At 46.3% G+C, this 18,355-nt stretch overlaps 1 protein-coding gene across 2 annotated transcripts in view; it reads right to left on the reverse strand.

Annotated features, from left to right (window-relative positions):
• LOC138249903 (ATP-binding cassette sub-family C member 2-like) overlaps positions 1 to 18,355 on the reverse strand; it is a 546,861-nt gene that overhangs the window by 411,503 nt on the left and 117,003 nt on the right. For both annotated transcript variants that reach the window (XM_069204120.1, XM_069204121.1), the window contains one exon: positions 15,250 to 15,311. In XM_069204120.1, coding sequence (XP_069060221.1) covers positions 15,250 to 15,311 — 62 coding nt within the window. The remainder of the gene's footprint in view (positions 1 to 15,249; positions 15,312 to 18,355) is intronic.

Raw genomic sequence — 18,355 nt, forward strand, 5'->3', positions numbered from 1 at the left:
TGGGCTACCCGGACGGTTTCCTTGTCTTCACAGTTCTGTCACGAGCACTGTTTTGCTTCAGACAAGTATTGGTCGCCTAAGAGGTCAATAATCACGGAGGGTACCACCGGTTCGACCATAAATACAGTCCAAGGAGTTCCTGAACACTATTTGGATTTTCAAGATGTCTTCCAAAAACCTTCCAAACCTGTGTTACCTCCACATCGAGATTACGATTGTGCTATTCCCTTGGAACCTGGCACTATCGTTCCTTTTGGCAGGATGTATTCCCTCACGGAAACTGAAAAGGAAGTACTAAAGGAGTATTTGGATGAAAATATTCAAAGTGGTCTTATTGTTCCATCGTCTTCTCCGGCCGGGGCTCCTCTCTTTTTTGTACCCAAGAAGACAAAGGACCTTCGCCCTTGCCTGGATTTTCGAGGCCTGAATAAAATAACTATTAAAGATCGTTATCCTTTGCCTCTCATAGGGGACATTTTAGAGGCAGTCAGAGGGGCCCAACGGTTTACCAAACTAGATCTACGGGGAGCCTATCACCTCTTACGCATTAAAGAAGGAGATGAGTGGAAAACGGCCTTTAGGACTCCATTTGGTCACTTTGAATACAGGGTAATGCCTTTCGGTCTTACTAATGCCCCGGCAATTTTTCAGAGATTTATGGACTCAGTATTCTCGGATCTCCTGAATCAGACAGTTGTAATCTACCTTGATGATATTCTTATTTATTCCAGAAATCCCGAACTCCATTCTTCCCATGTTAAACAAGTCCTTCAACGACTCCGGGCACATCAACTATTTTGCAAACCCGAAAAGTGTGAGTTTGACCAGACGGAAGTCAAATATCTAGGATATCATTTAAGTACCACCGGAGTAGCCATGGATCAAGAAAAGGTACAAGCTATCCTAGATTGGCCTTCTCCATCTTCCATTAAAGAAACACAATGCTTTCTAGGATTGGCGAACTTCTATCGACAATTCATCGCAGACTTTGCTAAACAAACTAGCCATATAACTCACACTTTAAAGAAGGAAAAACTTATTAAAGGGTTTGTCTGGACTAAAACTGCTGAAACAGCTTTTCAGGAATTAAAGAAGGCATTTACACAAGCTCCCATCTTAAGACATCCAGATACCAACAAACGATTTATTGTCGTCACCGATGCTTCTGAAAAAGCCATTGGTGCCGTTCTACTCCAACAACAAGAGGACGATGGTCTTGAACATCCTGTTTTCTATTTGTCTCATATACTCTCTATTGCAGAACAACATTACTCAGTATTGGAAAGAGAATTGTTGGCTCTGAAAACAGCTTGTATTGAATGGAGGCAGTTTCTGATGGGTTCCAAGGAACCTTTTGAAGTGAGAACAGACCATCGAAACTTACAATGTTTACGAAATTTTGTATGCCAAAATAGTCGTCAAGCTCGTTGGGCCTTCTTCTTCAGCCAGTATGATTTCTACATTACATATATTCCTGGCTCCCAAAACATTCTGGCTGATGCTCTATCGCGTCGTTATCCAGATTGTACTCCTGTCCCAGCTCAACCCCTACTGGAACCTAGTAAGATCATTGGGGTAGCCCAGTCTTTTCTGGAGGAGGTACAACTGGAGTACCCCAATCTATCTGATGATGAAATAGAGAACTTAAGGCCTCTTTTACATAAGAGACAAGGATACTATTATTATCACGATCTGTTATTCATCCCCACTAACAGAGTGAGAGAAAAGGCATTACAAATGTGTCATGATTCACCGGTTGCTGGTCATAGAGGCATCAAGGCCACACAAGAACTGTTATCACGATTTTTCTGGTGGCCTACTTGGAAAAAGGATATTGAAACATACGTTCAGGCTTGTCCCACATGCGCTCAAGTCAAGATTCCCCGAACCAGACCTGCGGGTTTACTCCAGCCCTTGCCGGTTCCGCCAACTCCATGGCACACCATCTCCACCGATTTCATGTGTTCGTTACCACTCTCAGCAGGAAACCGGGTAATCATGGTCACTGTGGACTCTTTTACTAAGATGGCTCACTTCACTGCCTTGAAAAAGCTACCTACATCCCAAGAATTAAGCCAGATATTCATTGAACATATCTTCCGTCTTCATGGACTTCCTCATACTCTTATATCTGATAGAGGACCTCAGTACATTTCCCGGTTTTGGAGGTATTTTTGTAAGACACTAAACATCGATAGAACTCTGTCATCGGGCTTCCATCCTCAGACCAATGGACAGACCGAGCGTCTGAACCAAGGCTTAGAACAATACCTTTGTTGTTTTTGCAACTCAACTCAAAGCAACTGGAACACTTATCTCCCTATCGCTGAATTCTCTTATAATAACTCAGTCCATAGTGCCTCCAAGACCACTCCTTTTTTCTGTTCTTATGGTTTTCATCCTACCTCTTTTCCTACTTCTTCTCTGTCTCCCACTCCCTTACCCGCTATTACTCATTTTTCCAAACGTCTTTTACAAATCCATAGACTGATTCGTTCTAATCTCTTACACACCAAGAGATATATGAAGAAAGTAGCAGACAAGAAACGTAGGGCCACTCCGGACTACCATCCACAGGATAAAGTTTGGCTTTCTTCTAAATTCTTACCCTCACGTCTTTCTCAGAACAAATTCACACCTCGCTATTACGGGCCTTTCCGTATTCTCCAGTTGCTTAATCCTGTCACTGTCCGTCTTCACTTGCCTCACACATGGAAGATTCATCCAGTCTTCCATGTCTCCCAACTCAAACCTTATGTACCAGATCCGTATTCCCGTCAGTTTTCCTGTCCTCCTCCTGTCTTAGTGGATGATGTTCCTGAATATGAGGTTCAGGAGATTTGTGACTCTCGTCTTTTTCACACCCGTCTGCAGTATCTGATTCATTGGAAGGGTTATCCTCTCAGTGAGTGTTCTTGGGAAGATGCATCTTCTGTTCATGCTCCTCTTCTGACTCAGCGCTTTCACCGTTTATTTCCTTTCAAACCAGGGCCTTCGGGAGGGGGGCCTACTGTCGCGCCGCACCGCGCGGCGTGAGCCGAGCGTTCGGCACAAGCCGCGCGTTCGGCTCGGGCCGCGCTTCGCGTCTCTAAGACGCGGCACGCCCCGAGCCTTTCTTGCACCCTGCGAGGCCCCAGGACTTACTAGGGGCCTCGCGCTGCGCTCTCCCTCCGTCTTGTTGGGGTCTCCTGACCCCTCTTACCTGTTGGGGCTCCTTTTTCTTCTTTTCTGTCTTTCTTCCTTTTTGGGTCTGTTTTCTCCTCTGTCCTTTATGTCTTTTCCCCTTCCCAGGTTACCTCTGTCTTCCCAGCATTCCTCCTTCCCTATTCTCTATGGTTTCTGCTCCAGTCTATTCTATCTACTTTTCCCTATTCAAGATGGTGTCCTTTTTCTTCCTGTGGGTCACTTCCTGTTTTATGGTATTTAAAGGTGGTTTTTCTTTTCCTCTTTGCGCTGCAACACTCTCTGTTTCAGTTAGTGTCCTCGCTCCTGATTTCCTAGCCCTTGGCTCTGGATTTCGCCATTTCTGTGTTACGTCAGTTCCTTTGATTCCTGTTCCTCTGTTCTTGTTCCAGGAATCCCTTGCGAATCTTCTGGGAGGTTTTTTCCTCTTCTTCTGAAGGGGTTTTTTCCCTCTGGCGCTACTTTCTCATGGTCACGGTCTGTCCTTGGCGATTCCTCGCCTACAGCACCGTGGCTACCAGAAAGAGTCGCCCCTTTTTGGGCCAAAGTCGAACCCTCAAGATCCACGCCTCAAGATCTGCTAACTCCAGGCGCAAGCAGCACGTGAGTCGTGACAGACTAATTTCTTATGCGGGGCAGAGAAAAAGGTGAACCCTGAGTCCTGCGGGCAACACAGCTGCCAGACGTCGATCAAGCCATGATTAATGGCCAATGGTTGAAGTGCCCTAAAAACTTTATTCTTTCTACCCAGGTAGAGTGTTTTTTCCTGAATGGGTTCTTTATTATCTAAATGTATATTGAAATCTCCACACATTCTGATAGGTGTTGCCCAGGTCGCAAGTTCTAAATTAAGCCAATCCAGTATCTCTGGATCATCTGTGTTGGATCCATAAATAGAACATAGAGTGAACCTTAGCCCCTTAGCCGAACATTCCAACAGAACCAGCCTGCCGAGTTTATCAGCGAATTGTCTATGTATACCAAAGTACTGATCTGAGTTAATATCGCAGCCCCTCTAGTGGTTGTGTGTTGTCGTGTAAAAACCGCTAGCTTCCAGCCATAAAACTCCATTAATTGCTTTTGTGTAACTGGGATATGTGTTTCCTGCATACAAATAATATCGACATTCCATGACTTGAAAACCTCTCCTACAAGCTGCCGTTTTTTGTTATTATTGAGCCCACAAACATTCACTGTGGCAATACGTATTTCACTTAACTGTCCTATTTTCATGGATGTTGGTCCTTCTGGCTCCCCTGTATGCCCCATTCAAATTTGCTGCTTTCACACCCTGTCCCTTTTTCCACTGATGAGAGCTATCCCCACTCCCCCTGCTGTGTGTCCCATTATCCTTTTTGTCCCTGTGACCCCCCCACCCTCCTTTAACCCACCCCCCAACCCTTACCCCTACAAATGGAATCGCCAGGCTCCTGAGCCTGTAAGATGGTATTTGCCAGTCCCGCTCCCGTTAGCCCACCCATACGTTAAAAGAAACCTTCACACATCTATTACCAATCCTTATCCGCGGCCCCTCTTCTTCACCCTCCCGATCGAAACCCTTGACCAATAAACAATTCAAAGAGAAAAAGAAAAGAAAAGGCCAAAAAGAGATACATGAAAAAAATATATATATATGGGAGAGTAGAGAGCGGAGTGCGGGGGGAGTTTACCTACCCCCAATCAGTATCACATACATTTACATACATTTATATATAAACGGCTATTTATGGCAAACCCTCCCCCCCCTTCTCCCGTACCCCCTGCCCTTGACCAGTTTTCAGTTGCTGTACATATTCTCCTGCTTTAACTTCTGAGAGAAAAAATCTTATAGTTGTTTTATAGACAACTTTTAGACGTGCAGGGCTTAACAAGTAGGCTTCCGCCCCCAACTCTTGGAATTGAGCAATCATCTGCCTGAGTCGCCACCGTCTCTCTACAGTGGCATGTGCAAAGTCTGGCCTACTAAAGAATGATACACCCTCCACCATCACCTTTGAATTGGGGCGAGCTTTTTCAAACACAGCCTGTCTCAGTAAAAAATTACCAAAATACACTAAAATAGCCCGTGGAAAGCTCTGGTCTCTACTGGCAGAGGTCAAGGCTTGTTTTTTCCTCATTAGCGGAAAACGGTGTGCTCTCTGAATCTCCTTTTCCCAATCCCACCCAATCAGGTCTGGAAATGCTTTCTTAAAAAGTAAAGCTATGTAGGCCCTAGTATCCTGCCCCTCAAGGTCCTCTGCTATACCCAAAATCCTCAAGTTATTCCGCCGCTGGCGGTTTTCCGCATCTTCCAGTTTCCATTGAATATCCGAGATCTGCTGTCCTTGTGTCGTCGTCTGTGCTGTTGCTGCTTTCAGTTCGATTTCCAGCTCCTCAGTTCGAGTCTCCATGGTGGCGATGCGTGCACCAATGTCCTGGCAAGATTTGCCCACTTTTTTAATGGATAATTGTAACTGTCTGTTTGCTGCTTTCATTTTCCTGCTCTCCCTCTGTGCCTGTTCATGATTCTGGACCATTGTCCTGTAGATAAGATCCAACGAGGGAGGCTCTGCAGGGCCACCCATGGAAGGGGGCACTAGAGTACTACAGGCCGAATCACTTTTCGAAAAAGCCTGTCGGGTGGCCGTATAGTCCCACTGCATTTCACCATCCTCCTCTTGAGGCTTAAGCGGGTCACTCCTAAGCTTGGCCCCTAAACTACTCCTAACATCAGTTTGCTCAACTGATTTTCTTCTACATGTTGAGTAATTGGATACCCAGATACTTGCTGCAGAGCTACTCTCAATATCTGAGTCTGTTAAAGGGATTTCTTCGTCTAAGTCTGAGTCTCTAGACTGATCGGAGAGAGAGAAAAAGTTTTCTGCTGTATCTAATGGTCCCTGATCAATGTTTGCTGGTTTCGCCTCTTTCCCCCTCTGGACTGGAGCTGGGGGGGTAGTCTCATTTGTCGTTGTAGACTTGGCCATACCCTCAGCTTGTTGCGAGTTTAACGTGCAGCTTAACGTACAAGGTTGTTTTTCACATTTCCCTGAATTAGATTCCTGAGGCCCCTGATTTGAGTCTTTGAGTTCCTGCTCAGATAATTTCTCACACCCCATTGGGGGGGGCCACCACCTCCCCGCTCTTTCCTGGACTTGTACTATCTGTCTCTCGACTGGGTGGCTCCCTCCCCCCTGCATTGCATATAGGAGTGAGTACTTCAAGAGATGTAGATGCAACAGGTACCTGCTCATCATTGACTCCTGGCACGTTAGATTGCAAATCACATACAGCCTTTTCCGTGGACATTTGCTTAAGCCGCATCACGCTAGTAAACATTGTTGGAACAGAGTACCTGGTGTCTTTTTCCATGTCGGTTGTTTTATGCAGGCCCCCTTTCACTTGAGGATTGCTGTGCTCCTTCAATCCGGGGACCGGTAGCTTTTTGTCCTTTCTGGTTCCTCCTGGATCTTGGTTCTGCCGTGCCCGTAAGGAGCGAGGGGTCCTGCTTAACTTCGGTGCCATCAGGGCATCCCACACACCCCACAAGCCAGCCAATGTTGCCAAGAAACGTCGGGGTTGCGCTCGGTCGAGAGGAACAGGAGCGCGGGTCTAGGGCGAGCGCTGCGCTCAAATCTTCTTGCGGGGCCCTCCGGTGCTTGCCGACGCGGCCCCGATCCTAGCAGGGGCCGCCAGAAAGCCGTGAAGCGCCCGCAGCGGTCCGTGCTGCAGGCGCACAGCGTCCGCGGCATCCGCGGCTTTCGCGGGTGAATGGGAGCCGCGTGTGATCTTGAGGTGGGCTAGAGCGGTAGTGGCGATCAGCCGGGAAATCCGGCCGCCATCTTGGATTCCTCCTTCATGTAATTTTAAACACACATTAACGCTGTAAGCGTGAAAATGTACCTTGGGTGCGTCAAAAATAACCCAGCACAGGTGATTGTGCATTGAAAAGGGCTTGCGATGCATCAATTTCACTCACGAGCAAGACCTTGCATCATTTCTCCTTTAGTTGGGTCGGCGGGCATTGTTTCTTCTCTCCGCAGGACAGCGATGCGTCGATCCGGTCAGCACTCTCGGCTCTGGACGGCCTTGCGTCGTTTTTACACGCCCAGTGGTGTTTGCATTGGAAATCCAACTGCACGATGATCCGAAAACCACGCAGCGCGGGTTGCGATCTCACCAGTCTCCGTCAGCGATTCTGTGCATCATTTGTCCAGTCCCGGGCATCGATCTTCAGGTAGCGTTGCAAGCAAGCGTTGATTTTCAGCTGCGAAGCCACCGGTGCAGTGATATTTCAGCCGCAGATTGAAGTTGCATCGATCTTTTCCCCGCACGGCAGACGGTGCGTGGATTTCTGACTCTTAGGCTGCCAGCTTGTCCTTTCAGGGCCCCAGGAACTAGATGGGCACCACTTGGCAGAGTAGGAGTCTCTCCAGGGACTCCAGGTGCTGGCAGAAAGAAGTCTTTGCTGTCCCTGAGACTTCAAACAACAGGAGGCAAGCTCTAAATCAAGCCCTTGGAGAGTTCTTCACAAGAAGGAAGGCAACACAAAGTCCAGTCTTTGTCCTCTTACTCTGGTAGAAGCAGCAACTACAGGATAGCTCCACAAAGCACAGTCACAGGCAGGGCAGCTCTTCTTCCTCAGATCTTCAGCTCTTCTCCAGGCAGAAGTTCCTCTTGTTTTCCAGAAGTGTTCTAAAGTCTGTGGTTTTGGGTGCCCTTCTTATACCCATTTTCTCCTTTGAAGTAGGCCTCCTTCAAAGCAAAGTCTCTCTTTATTGTGAAATCCTACCTTGCCCAGGCCAGGCCCCAGACACTCACCAGGGGTTTGTAGACTGCATTGTGTGAGGGCAGGCACAGCCCTTTCAGGTGTGAGTGACCACTCCTCCTCTCCCTCTTAGCACAGATGGCTCATCAGGAAATCCAGATAGGGAATCCACAAACTGGCAGAGTCAGCGAAATGGTATGCTGTCATTTATGGATTCCCTCTTTTCCTCCCTTTTAGTGAACCTCATAAAACCACACATATTGCAACACATCTGGGAGGTCAGCCAAGAGCTGGAGGTGATGGAGGATAGGAGCTCCATGCTGGGGGACAATGCCACAGGCCAATGGGAAGAATTCGAACACTTGCAGCAGGAGGTCCTCTGCCTCCAGGAGCAGCAGACTACTCTTTGTACCCATGTAGAAGCCCTGGAGATGTGTTCCCACAAAAATAATATCTACATTAGAGGAGCTAACACAGGAGCCAAAGGCACGGACATATCAGGCTATGTGAACCCCTTAAAACTTGATTGCATGCACAGAGTTGGCCATGCAATCAGAGAAGGAATGCCTGCATATATTTTAACATGCATCCTTGACTTCCAGCTTAAAGAACAGATCCTATATCTGGAGAGAAACGTTCTCCCGGTTCACTTCAATGGGCACAAACGGACACTTTACCAGGTCCTTTTGGCTCTAACGTTTCAGAAGCACTGGGGTTTCCGACCAGTTACAGAATTTATCAGAAGCACTGCCATGCTATTCAGTTGGGGGCCACCTGTTTTACGTCATTTTCTGTTGTGAAACTCCACCAAGTCCAGACACTTAGGAGGAGTGATGTCTCCTGAACCTTCCAAAGAACACCCCAAGTTGGGGGCCAGGAAAGTTCAAGGATATGCTGGAGGGCTAGAGGAGAGGTGTGCCAAACCGGAAACACTCAAGAGGCTTGGGCCCGGACCCCACAATCAGACCTCTAGAGCGATATGCCATCATCGCCAGGCTAACAGGAGATTCGGACCAAACTGGGGCAGACTGATCTTACCCAGACCATGAGAAAGGTATTTCACTTCCATCCAGCCACTCCCTGACCCGTCAAGCCTCTGGCGGGGCTGGGGGAGCAAGGGATCTTGGACACTACTCCAGATGTGGACAGACTAGCCTGCAAGCCCTGACTTACTATCTGGACATTTCCCCTTATCGCCACTGATTTTTGGTTTTCAAAGTTGTTATGTGTTCATGTTAGAAATGGTGTCTCTAGTTGGCAGAGGTATACATCCTTGTCCAAGTAAGGACCACAATCCTAGTCAGGGTAAGTCACACACAATCCAAATTATCCTGTGCCCACCCTCTAGTAGCTTGGCACTGAGCAGTCAAGCTTAACATAGAAGGCACTGTGTAAAGTATTTGTGCAATAAAACATACAGTAATACAGTGAAAACACCACAAAAATATGCCACACAGGTTTAAAAAAAAATTAGGATATTTATCTAGTTAAATTAAGGTAAAAAATGATAAAGATTCAATAAACACAAGTTGAGATATCACTTTTACAATATTAAAAAGTGTTGTAAATCTTAGAAATCAACAGTTGTCTCATATTAACACAAAGTACCTGGTTTGTGTCACAAATTACATGCACAGAGACCACAGAGGAGGAGATGTGTGTAAAAATAGGGTGTGCGTTGGGATTTCCGGCGTGGCACAGACAGTACGTAATTTCTTTCCACGCTGCAAGGGGTTTTGCGACGATTTCCGGCACGCAGTCTTGGTTCCTCACTGTGATGCGGGTTTCTCTTTGATGCCCAGGGACAATGCATTGGAAATCCTGGGTGTGTGGGACGAAATCACAGGCAGTGAGTTGATCCGGTAGGTAAGGCGTCGGAGTTTCTGTCGCACGGCAGGCACTCTGTCGATTCTTCACTCAGCAAGTTGGGCTGAGTTGTTCCGGCTCAGCTGTGCATTGATCCGGTAGGACTGTGTGCGTATTTCTAGTCGCAATGCAGTCGCTGCGTCGATCTTCACTCCGGAAGTCGTGCTGAGTCATTACGGTTCGGCTGTGTGGAGATTTTCTCATTGCAGGGCAGGCTGTGCATTGTTTCCGGCAGGCTGTGCGTCGTTGTTTGGTGAACAAGGAGTTACTTGGTCCTGAACCTTCACAAAACAGGAGGCAAGCTCAATCCAAGCTCTTGAAGAACACTTCTCAACAAAGTCAGAGGGCAGCGGGGCAACAGCACGGCAGCAGTACTTCACAGCAAGGCAGTCCTGAGGAGTCCTTTGGGCAGCCACACAGTTCCTCTTGACAGGTTGCAGTTTCAGATCCAGAAGTGTCTGAGTCGGTGGGGTCAGAGATCCTGTTTATATACCCAAAGATGCCTTTAAAGTGGGGGAGAATTCAAAGAGCACAAGGTACCCTTTCAGTAGAGGTCTGTCTGCCAGGGTCCCAGTAAGGGGTTAGGCAGTCACCTGTGTGAGGGCAGGCCACTGTCCTTTAAAATGTAAGAGTCAGGCCCTCCACCCTCCCAGCCCAGGAAGACCCATTCAGTATGCAGATAAGTGCAGGTGTGTCTGAGTGTCCTGTGTTTGTAGTTGTCTGGGTGAAATGCACAAGGGAGTTGTCAACCAACCCAGCCATACGTGGATTGGAGACAGGCTGTAAGGCACAGATGGATTTTAAGTGCAGAGAAATGCTCACTTTCTAAAAGTGTCATTTCTAAAATAGTAATATAAAATCCAGCCTCACCAATGAGCAGGATTTTGTATTACAACTCTGGACATACTAAATATGACCTGGTTACCCCTTTGTGATCAGAATCTACCACTCAAACAGTATATGAAGTTAGCCCTAATGTTATCCTGTGAAAGGAGCTGGCCTCATGGTAGTGGAAAACCAATTTAGGAGTTTTCCACTACCAGAACATATACACCACACATGTACATGTCCTGCCTTTTAACTACATAGCACCCTGCCCTATGGGTTACCTAGGGCCTACCTTAGGGGTGACTTATATGTAGAAAAAGGGGAGTTTAGGGATTGGCAAGTACGTTTAAATTCTAAGTCGAAGTGGCAGTGAAACTGCACACACAGTCCTCGCCAAGGCAGGCCTGAGACATGTTTAAGGGGCTACTTATGTGGGTGGCATAACAGTGCTGCAGGCCCACTAGTAGTGTTTAATCTACAGGCCCTGGGCACATGTGGTGCACTTTACTAGGGACTTACAAGTAAATCAAATACGCCAATTGGGTATGAGCCAATGTTACCTTGTTTTAGGGAGAGAGCACCTGCACTTTAGCACTGGTTAGCAGTGGCTAAGTGTCCCAAGTCCTAAAGCCAGCAAAAATTAGATCAGAAAAAGAAAAGGAGGAAGGAAAAATGTTTGTTGGTGACCATGCATAGAGACCATTTCCAACAATTCATGTTTTATTTCAAGGGAGAGGTGGTAATGTACTCACTTTATCGACTAAGCTATTTAGACTAGCCCTCAGTGCACCACACACTCCAGGCAATAGCCCTTCACATACCAGCAGGATGGCCAGAACCCTCACTACAATGGGATGCACTAACACTCGCACTCCCATCCCCACACACCCATGATCATTAAAATGATCAGCCTCCTTCAAGAAATCCATCTGATTCCCTAAGGCTGGAATAGGATGGGATCTCGCTATTTCCCACAGCAACACTTCTCCTCTGGCCCAAGCAAGAAAGGGGGGGGGGGTCTATCCTGTTTTAAAGCTCCTTTAGGGTGACGATCTTGATCTAAGTGGCTGAAAATCAGGGTAGACTACTGGCCCTCCGTGCCCAAGTTGGGGTGTTTCCATTCATGATCGCTACTATATATGCACCAAACTACAACAGAGGCAGTATTATCAATACAGCCCCCTTTCCCTGTTTGTGCCATAGCGCATCTTTCAAAAGGTGCACTAGGTGCAAACAAGGAAAGAGCGCCATGTTACAAAGAATGTAGCCCCCAGGGCACCTGCGAGTTTGTGCTGCTCTGGGGGCAGCAGCACATTCAAGTGAAATATAGAGTAGCTGTGTAAAATCTGCTCCATGTTTAACAAAGCACATGAAAAACCACCTACACTTCCAAGGGGGAATAGAGATCCCCTTGCAGGTGGGTGCATTGAATGACTGCACCTGCCTGCAGAGGTGTGCCTGGGGGGGTCCACGGGACCCCCTTTCAGCCCACCAGAGGGCTTCCTTTAGGAGGCAGACTGAAAGTGCACCACCTTTTTGTGGTGCAAGGCAAGTTTGCCTCTTCACCCACGTCAGTAACAGAGCGCTGGTGCATAGGCAAAGGGATTTCCTCATTTGCAAGGGGCCACGCCCTATTCAAATGAGGGAATACCCTCTCATGATAGCGCTGGTGCTACATGTGTGCCAGCAGTATCACTATTACAGCAGGGGACACACAAGCATCTTGGGCCCCTTCTGTAATACTGTTGTGCTCTGGGAGGAGCAATAGCCATGTGCATCCACTTTGTTCGCCTCCAGGGCACTATGTATAATACAGCCCCGGAACGATTTATTAAGTAAGCAGCCCAAGCCATCACTGAATCACCAGACCAAGGTATCCTCATTGGACGAGACCTTAACTTAAACATGAATAATGGTCTAGACTGATTGGGACAGCTTTTGGTCACCCAAGTGCTCTCGCAAAAGAGGGAAGAGACTGGCTACAAAAGGTAGGGCTAGGTGACCTCTGGATACAGGCACAACCAAACACCAGGAACTACACATACTATTCCTCCGCCCATAAAACTTACGCCCGTGTGGACCATTTTCCCGGCTCCCTGACAATATAGTCAATAGTCCAAGAGATTTCCATTGAACCCAGGGCGCTATTAGATCATGCCCTGCTGGCCCTCACCCTCCACACCAGGGTTAATATGAGTCTCACAGGCCCATGGAGGCTGTGGGACACTCTCCTCCACCACCCCAACACAGTCCTAAAACTGAAGCGCTCCTTAACAGATTTCATGAACCTATGAACCTCAGTGCACGGGATGTGCCTGTGGCTACACTATGGGAGACACTGAAGGTGGTGATGAGATGAGAACTCATCACTAACTCTGCAGCCAACAATAAAATCTTCAAGGCAAAGAGAACACAATTAGAAGGACAGGTCAAAGAATTAGAAACGATTCAGCCTTGGACAGCTGGAGGCTGCACAGTTGCAACTGCCTCAACTTGACATGGACAATGCAGAATATGCCCGATAATGGCTCCAACACAAATTTTACACAGGGGGAACAGATGCAGCAGAGTACTTACCCACAGGCTAAGCGCCAAATGACAGGCCAAGAGCATCAAGGCCCTTCGGAGACAAGACAGGTACAGAGGCGGCGGGAGACTCTGACATAGTGGCCTGCTTTGGGGACTTTTACGAAACTTTTTACAGCACCCAGGACCTCAGTGAGGCCGGCAGCCTCACTTACTGTCAGTATGCACCCACTATGTGACAAAATCCACAACAGGCAGAATCTCTAGACTAGCCGGTCTGCAAATTAGAGGTTATTTCAGCCATTCCCAAAGCCTAGATGGCTTACCCGCCCTGCTCTACAAAATCTTCTGTCCGGTTTTAGCCCCATTACTTACCAGGCTGTTCAAATCCTTTGCGGTCATGGAAGCCCTTCCACTCTTCATACTTGAGGCATTCATAACAGTAATCACGAAACCTGGGAAAGAAGGGCTACAGTGTAGTTCCTATTGCCCCATCTGACTGATCAATATTAGCACTAAACTCTTCAGATGTATTCTAACAGCTCAAATTAATTACCTTCTGTTCCTAGTGAACCCAGACCAAACAGGATTTATCCCTCACAGATAATGCAGGGACAATACCAAGAGAATCCTACACTTGGTTGATAAGGCTAGACGCTCCTGTCTGGAGATAATGTTAGCTGTTAACACTGAAAAGGCATTTGATAGAGTACATTGCCTCTACCTTACCACTTCCCTGAGGCACTTTGGCTTTGGGAGTTGTTGGACCTGGCCCTTTTTCCAGGGCCATCCCACAACTTGTTGCCTTCCTCCTCCTATTTTTTCTGACCTTTTGTTGTTGGCTCTAGAACTCTGAGTACTTTATCAATACTGATCAGAGTTAAAGTGCAGGTGCTCTCCGTTTTAAAGTTGGTATGACTGGCTTACACCTACTTGGCACACTTAATTTACCTGTAAGTCCCCTGTACAGTGGTATCTATATACCCAGGGTCTGTAAATTAAATGCTACTACAGGGGCTGCAGTGATGCCTGTGCCACCCACAGAAGTAGCCTTTCAAACTTGTCACAGTTTACTGCCACAGGGACCTGGCATCTAACTTTACTTGCCAGGCCTGGAACTCCCCTTTAACTACACATGTCACCCCTAAAGTAGCCCCCAGCTATCCCTATGGGCAGGGTGCTATGTATGTGAATGCCAGGACATGTGCCTGGTTGTGTGGCTTGTCCTGGTAGTGACAAACAGCCTATTTGGTTTCTCACTGCTGTGAGTGCTGCCTTGCACATAGGATTGCATTAATGTGTCTTAAATACAAAAGTCTGTCCCTGTTTCTAGTCTTAGTGTATGCACATTTTTTATTCGTTGTCTAGCAACAGGAATGTTTTGCTCCATGGCCGTGTTGTTAATCTGAGTACTTTTTCTTCTCGAACAGTCCACGACTTTGGTCCAAAGTCTTTCCAGGTTTATAATTTAAGTCCCACCAACAGCTATGCTGCTTTTTGGCTTGTTTAGCGCTATATAAATACCACATACGAACACAAATACACTTATATGCACTCCAGTCATCTTCCACAGACTCAATTTCACCGGTTCACATGCAAGTGGTTATTCAGATCCAGTACCTTGTTTGTAATGTACCACACGGCCTCGTCAGCTGTATCCGTGTCTCAGCTTTCATAAGAGCTAATATAGATTTCGCTCAGGGCCCATGAACCGTCAAGATAATTTAATTCAATTTCCCTACTCTTGGAACACATGAGTCCTTGATATAGGTTTAAACCAGGAACCTGGGACCTAATGTGAAGTTCCAACAATACAACACTAAGAGTGATATTCTTACCTGAGCATTTTATGCCGGGGGAAAACGAATGAAAACGTCTCCCTCATATTATATTTCAGGTTCTCCCTTAACTTATTCCATGATTTATACCGTACAATGCAAAACAAGTGTTTTTAAATAAATAAAATGATAAAATGTTATGTTTCAGTTTCTCATTTTACAGATTACAATTACAAATTAGCAACCACATTTCTGCTCATACTGGCCAACAAAAATACAGTAAATTCGAGTTACAAATAAAAAAAGCTTGGAGAATCGTACCTGCTGTACCACGAATATGTTACTTTGTTGAAAAATGAAATATTCTTCTCTGGGTTGGATTTCTGTTAAAAAAGGGAAAGAAAAAAAGAACATCAACTCACGTTTATGCTAGTAAGCAAAAGTCTACGCACAAAGCAAAGTCTGCCCTTGTGTTTTAGAGCTTTCTAGATTTGCTTTAAATGTACGCCACAGTCACATACACGTCACTTATAAGCGGCTTTACATTGAGATGCGGATAAAATTAAAACATTAAGATGGTCATTCCTGAACAGAACCAAGAAGTCACCAATTGCATCACTAAACAGATCATTATAGTGGTCATCAACCATTATATTCCCTGCAAGATCATTAGGAGAAGTACCCAGAAATCTAATGCCCAAACTAATGTTACATAATCAGAACAGAAAAAAAGTAGAGAAAAAAAATACAATGAAAACCGGAAAAACATGGCCACCAGCCCCATTCATAGCAATTAGCAAAATACTAAAATATCAACGATACAGAAAGGCAACTTCTAGAATAGCCTTTTTTTAAAGTTTTTTTTAAATAACCAGCAACAGACATTAGCTCTGATCAGCCTTATTTCAGACTTGCTTCCTCCGACCTGTCATTGTCCTCTTCAGCCTAGGCAGATTGTCAATCACATAGGAAAGCTACAAAAAGGGAATAAACACAATAGGCCGGACACAGTCAATCCACATCCTCCCTAGGAGAATCAGCACGGTCAGGTATTACAAGACAATGATAGTACCATAATAAGAGGATCGCTTGCCAGAATGTGTACATCAAAGTCCACTTGTGCCACTGACAGCCAATTGAAGCACCCTCAAAAAATATGTTAACACCTTCAGCATATGAGGATCTCCAGTTCAAACTGCGATCCCAGGAACAAGCAGTGACTCCATATATGCCCATATCCTGCTCTGTTAATGTTCTCTCTGAGAACCTTCACTTGCATGGCAAACCAGGTCTATCTGCCACACATGCCTAGGAATATAACTGGTGGTCACAACTACAACAGAACATACCAGCAAAAGCTTTGACTAACCGGTGAATGAAAACACACAGCCCAAAAGAACTTGAAAGATGTAAGACAGACAGTGGGTTCATCTTCAAAGACAAAATACTCATCTTTGATCAGAGGGTGGGTGTTGTGTGACGGTGCCTTAGATTTTCATTGAAAATCATAAATCCCACAAAAACCCTTTTAGTGAGCCATCGACAAGAAGCCTTTGCTCCATCACAAACACACTGGCATGATGGCACAGCTGAACATTAAATAATGACAATTGAACCTACCTGTCAGGAGATGCCCAGAATATCATGGCCACACTCAGCACCTGGTCAATGGAACCTTAACAGAGATATCCGTTCATAAGAAGGAAAATGGAAAATGTCATGGCTTTTACACTCACAACAGAACACATTGCTTGGATTGGAGATGCATTACAGAAAGGAAGATTCTATCACCCCTACCTTGCCACTGGTTATGTCAACCCCACAAACTGGTACCAGCCATGACGGAATCCTTTGGTGTGGTACCAAAACATATAAGCTTTCCGCATGATGTCTACATCCTTGCACGAGCTGGGTGCTGTGCTGTACATTGATATGCATCTATGTCCCCGATTTCCATGGTGCCCCATGAGAAGTGTCTTGTATTACTTGTTTGCTCAATACAGTGATTGTGCTTAGCACATTGCATCTCATTTTTTTAATAATCATTTTTATTGAATTTTTAGTTCACACAACATACGAGGTAATGAGAATGAATGGATGTATAAACTTTATAAACTTTCATGAGAGAAGAGAATGCACAGCAGACATAACAAATAAGCATCTAAGCCATAAGCCTTCAAATATATCTATGATTATAAGCCTATGTAAGGGGGGCACCCTGGTAAGTTAGGTAGTGTAGGAAAGTGCCATTTTGGATGGTCACCCCCACACATTTTGCTCTAGATGCTCCTGGTTATGTCTCCTAACCAGGCCCAGTGCCTGTGCTCTCCCCCTAAATTGGTAAATGTGACTTGGCACCCCCAATTGGCAAGAATGTTATCCCCTCATAAGTTTCTAGGATATGGTACCAGTGGTACCCGGGGAATGGGTGTTTAAGGGGTCACGAGGGCCTGAAGCTGTGTTTGTGCCACCATGAGTGACCCAAGTAAACTACTGACAGCAGGCCTGCCATTGCGGTCTGCAGGAGTGGCGTAAACTGCTCGAGCTTGACTGTGCCCACATCATGCGTGGCACAGTCAAAGCACTATTTTTAATATATGTCAGTCACTCGTAAGGAAGGCCTCCTGAGCCCAGAAGGGAGGTGCGGTATGTAAAAGGTGTGGACATATAAGTGCAAGCTTATAAGTCCCCAGAGTGGAAATTTCCATTAAAGGCTACTGTAGGTGAAAGGCGGTCTATAGGATAACATAGGCTGGCACCCAGGCAAACCGGACGTCACCAGCTCCATTACTGTAGCACCAAAATGGCTCATGTTTGGTATCAAACATAATGCCTACTTACCCCTGACATGAATCTTGTGTGGAGGGCGATGTGGTATGCACTCAGGAAGCAACTTTAGATGGTGCCCACAGTTACCCCAGTTTTCCTGTGCTCTGGTTGCCAGCTTGCAGCTGCCACCATAAAGACAGGATACTGACCCCCTGGACAGAAGTGTGAACACTCCCAGAAGTCAGAACACGTGCCAGGAAAGCTAGTGAAGAGGCACATCAAGGTGGTGAGCTTCAAAGGGCACATTTCATGCAGGCTAATCCCCAGTGGAGGACAAAGTCATCCCCCTGCCCCCAGGCACATCTGCACCCGGGAAGGTGGGAAAATTAGTTAGTCAGGATGTGTACACCTCAAGAAGTCTAGCCACACCTCTTGGTTAGGCTATTTGGTCTGTACAGCTGAGGAAGACTTCAGCCATCTTGAACAGTGGCAAGATAGAGGGTTCTGGGTAGAAATGGTGCCCCAACCCACAGCATGTGGTCAACTCAGGGGCATATTAGCCACTGGGGCATGTAGCCAATAGGCTGCTGGTAACCACACCCCTAACACCTCTAAATGTAGGATTTAAGGAGCACTCCTGGAGCCAGAACCTCAGATC

The sequence above is a fragment of the Pleurodeles waltl genome, chromosome 8, assembly GCF_031143425.1.
Source record: "Pleurodeles waltl isolate 20211129_DDA chromosome 8, aPleWal1.hap1.20221129, whole genome shotgun sequence".
Classification (NCBI taxonomy): Eukaryota; Metazoa; Chordata; class Amphibia; order Caudata; family Salamandridae; genus Pleurodeles; species Pleurodeles waltl.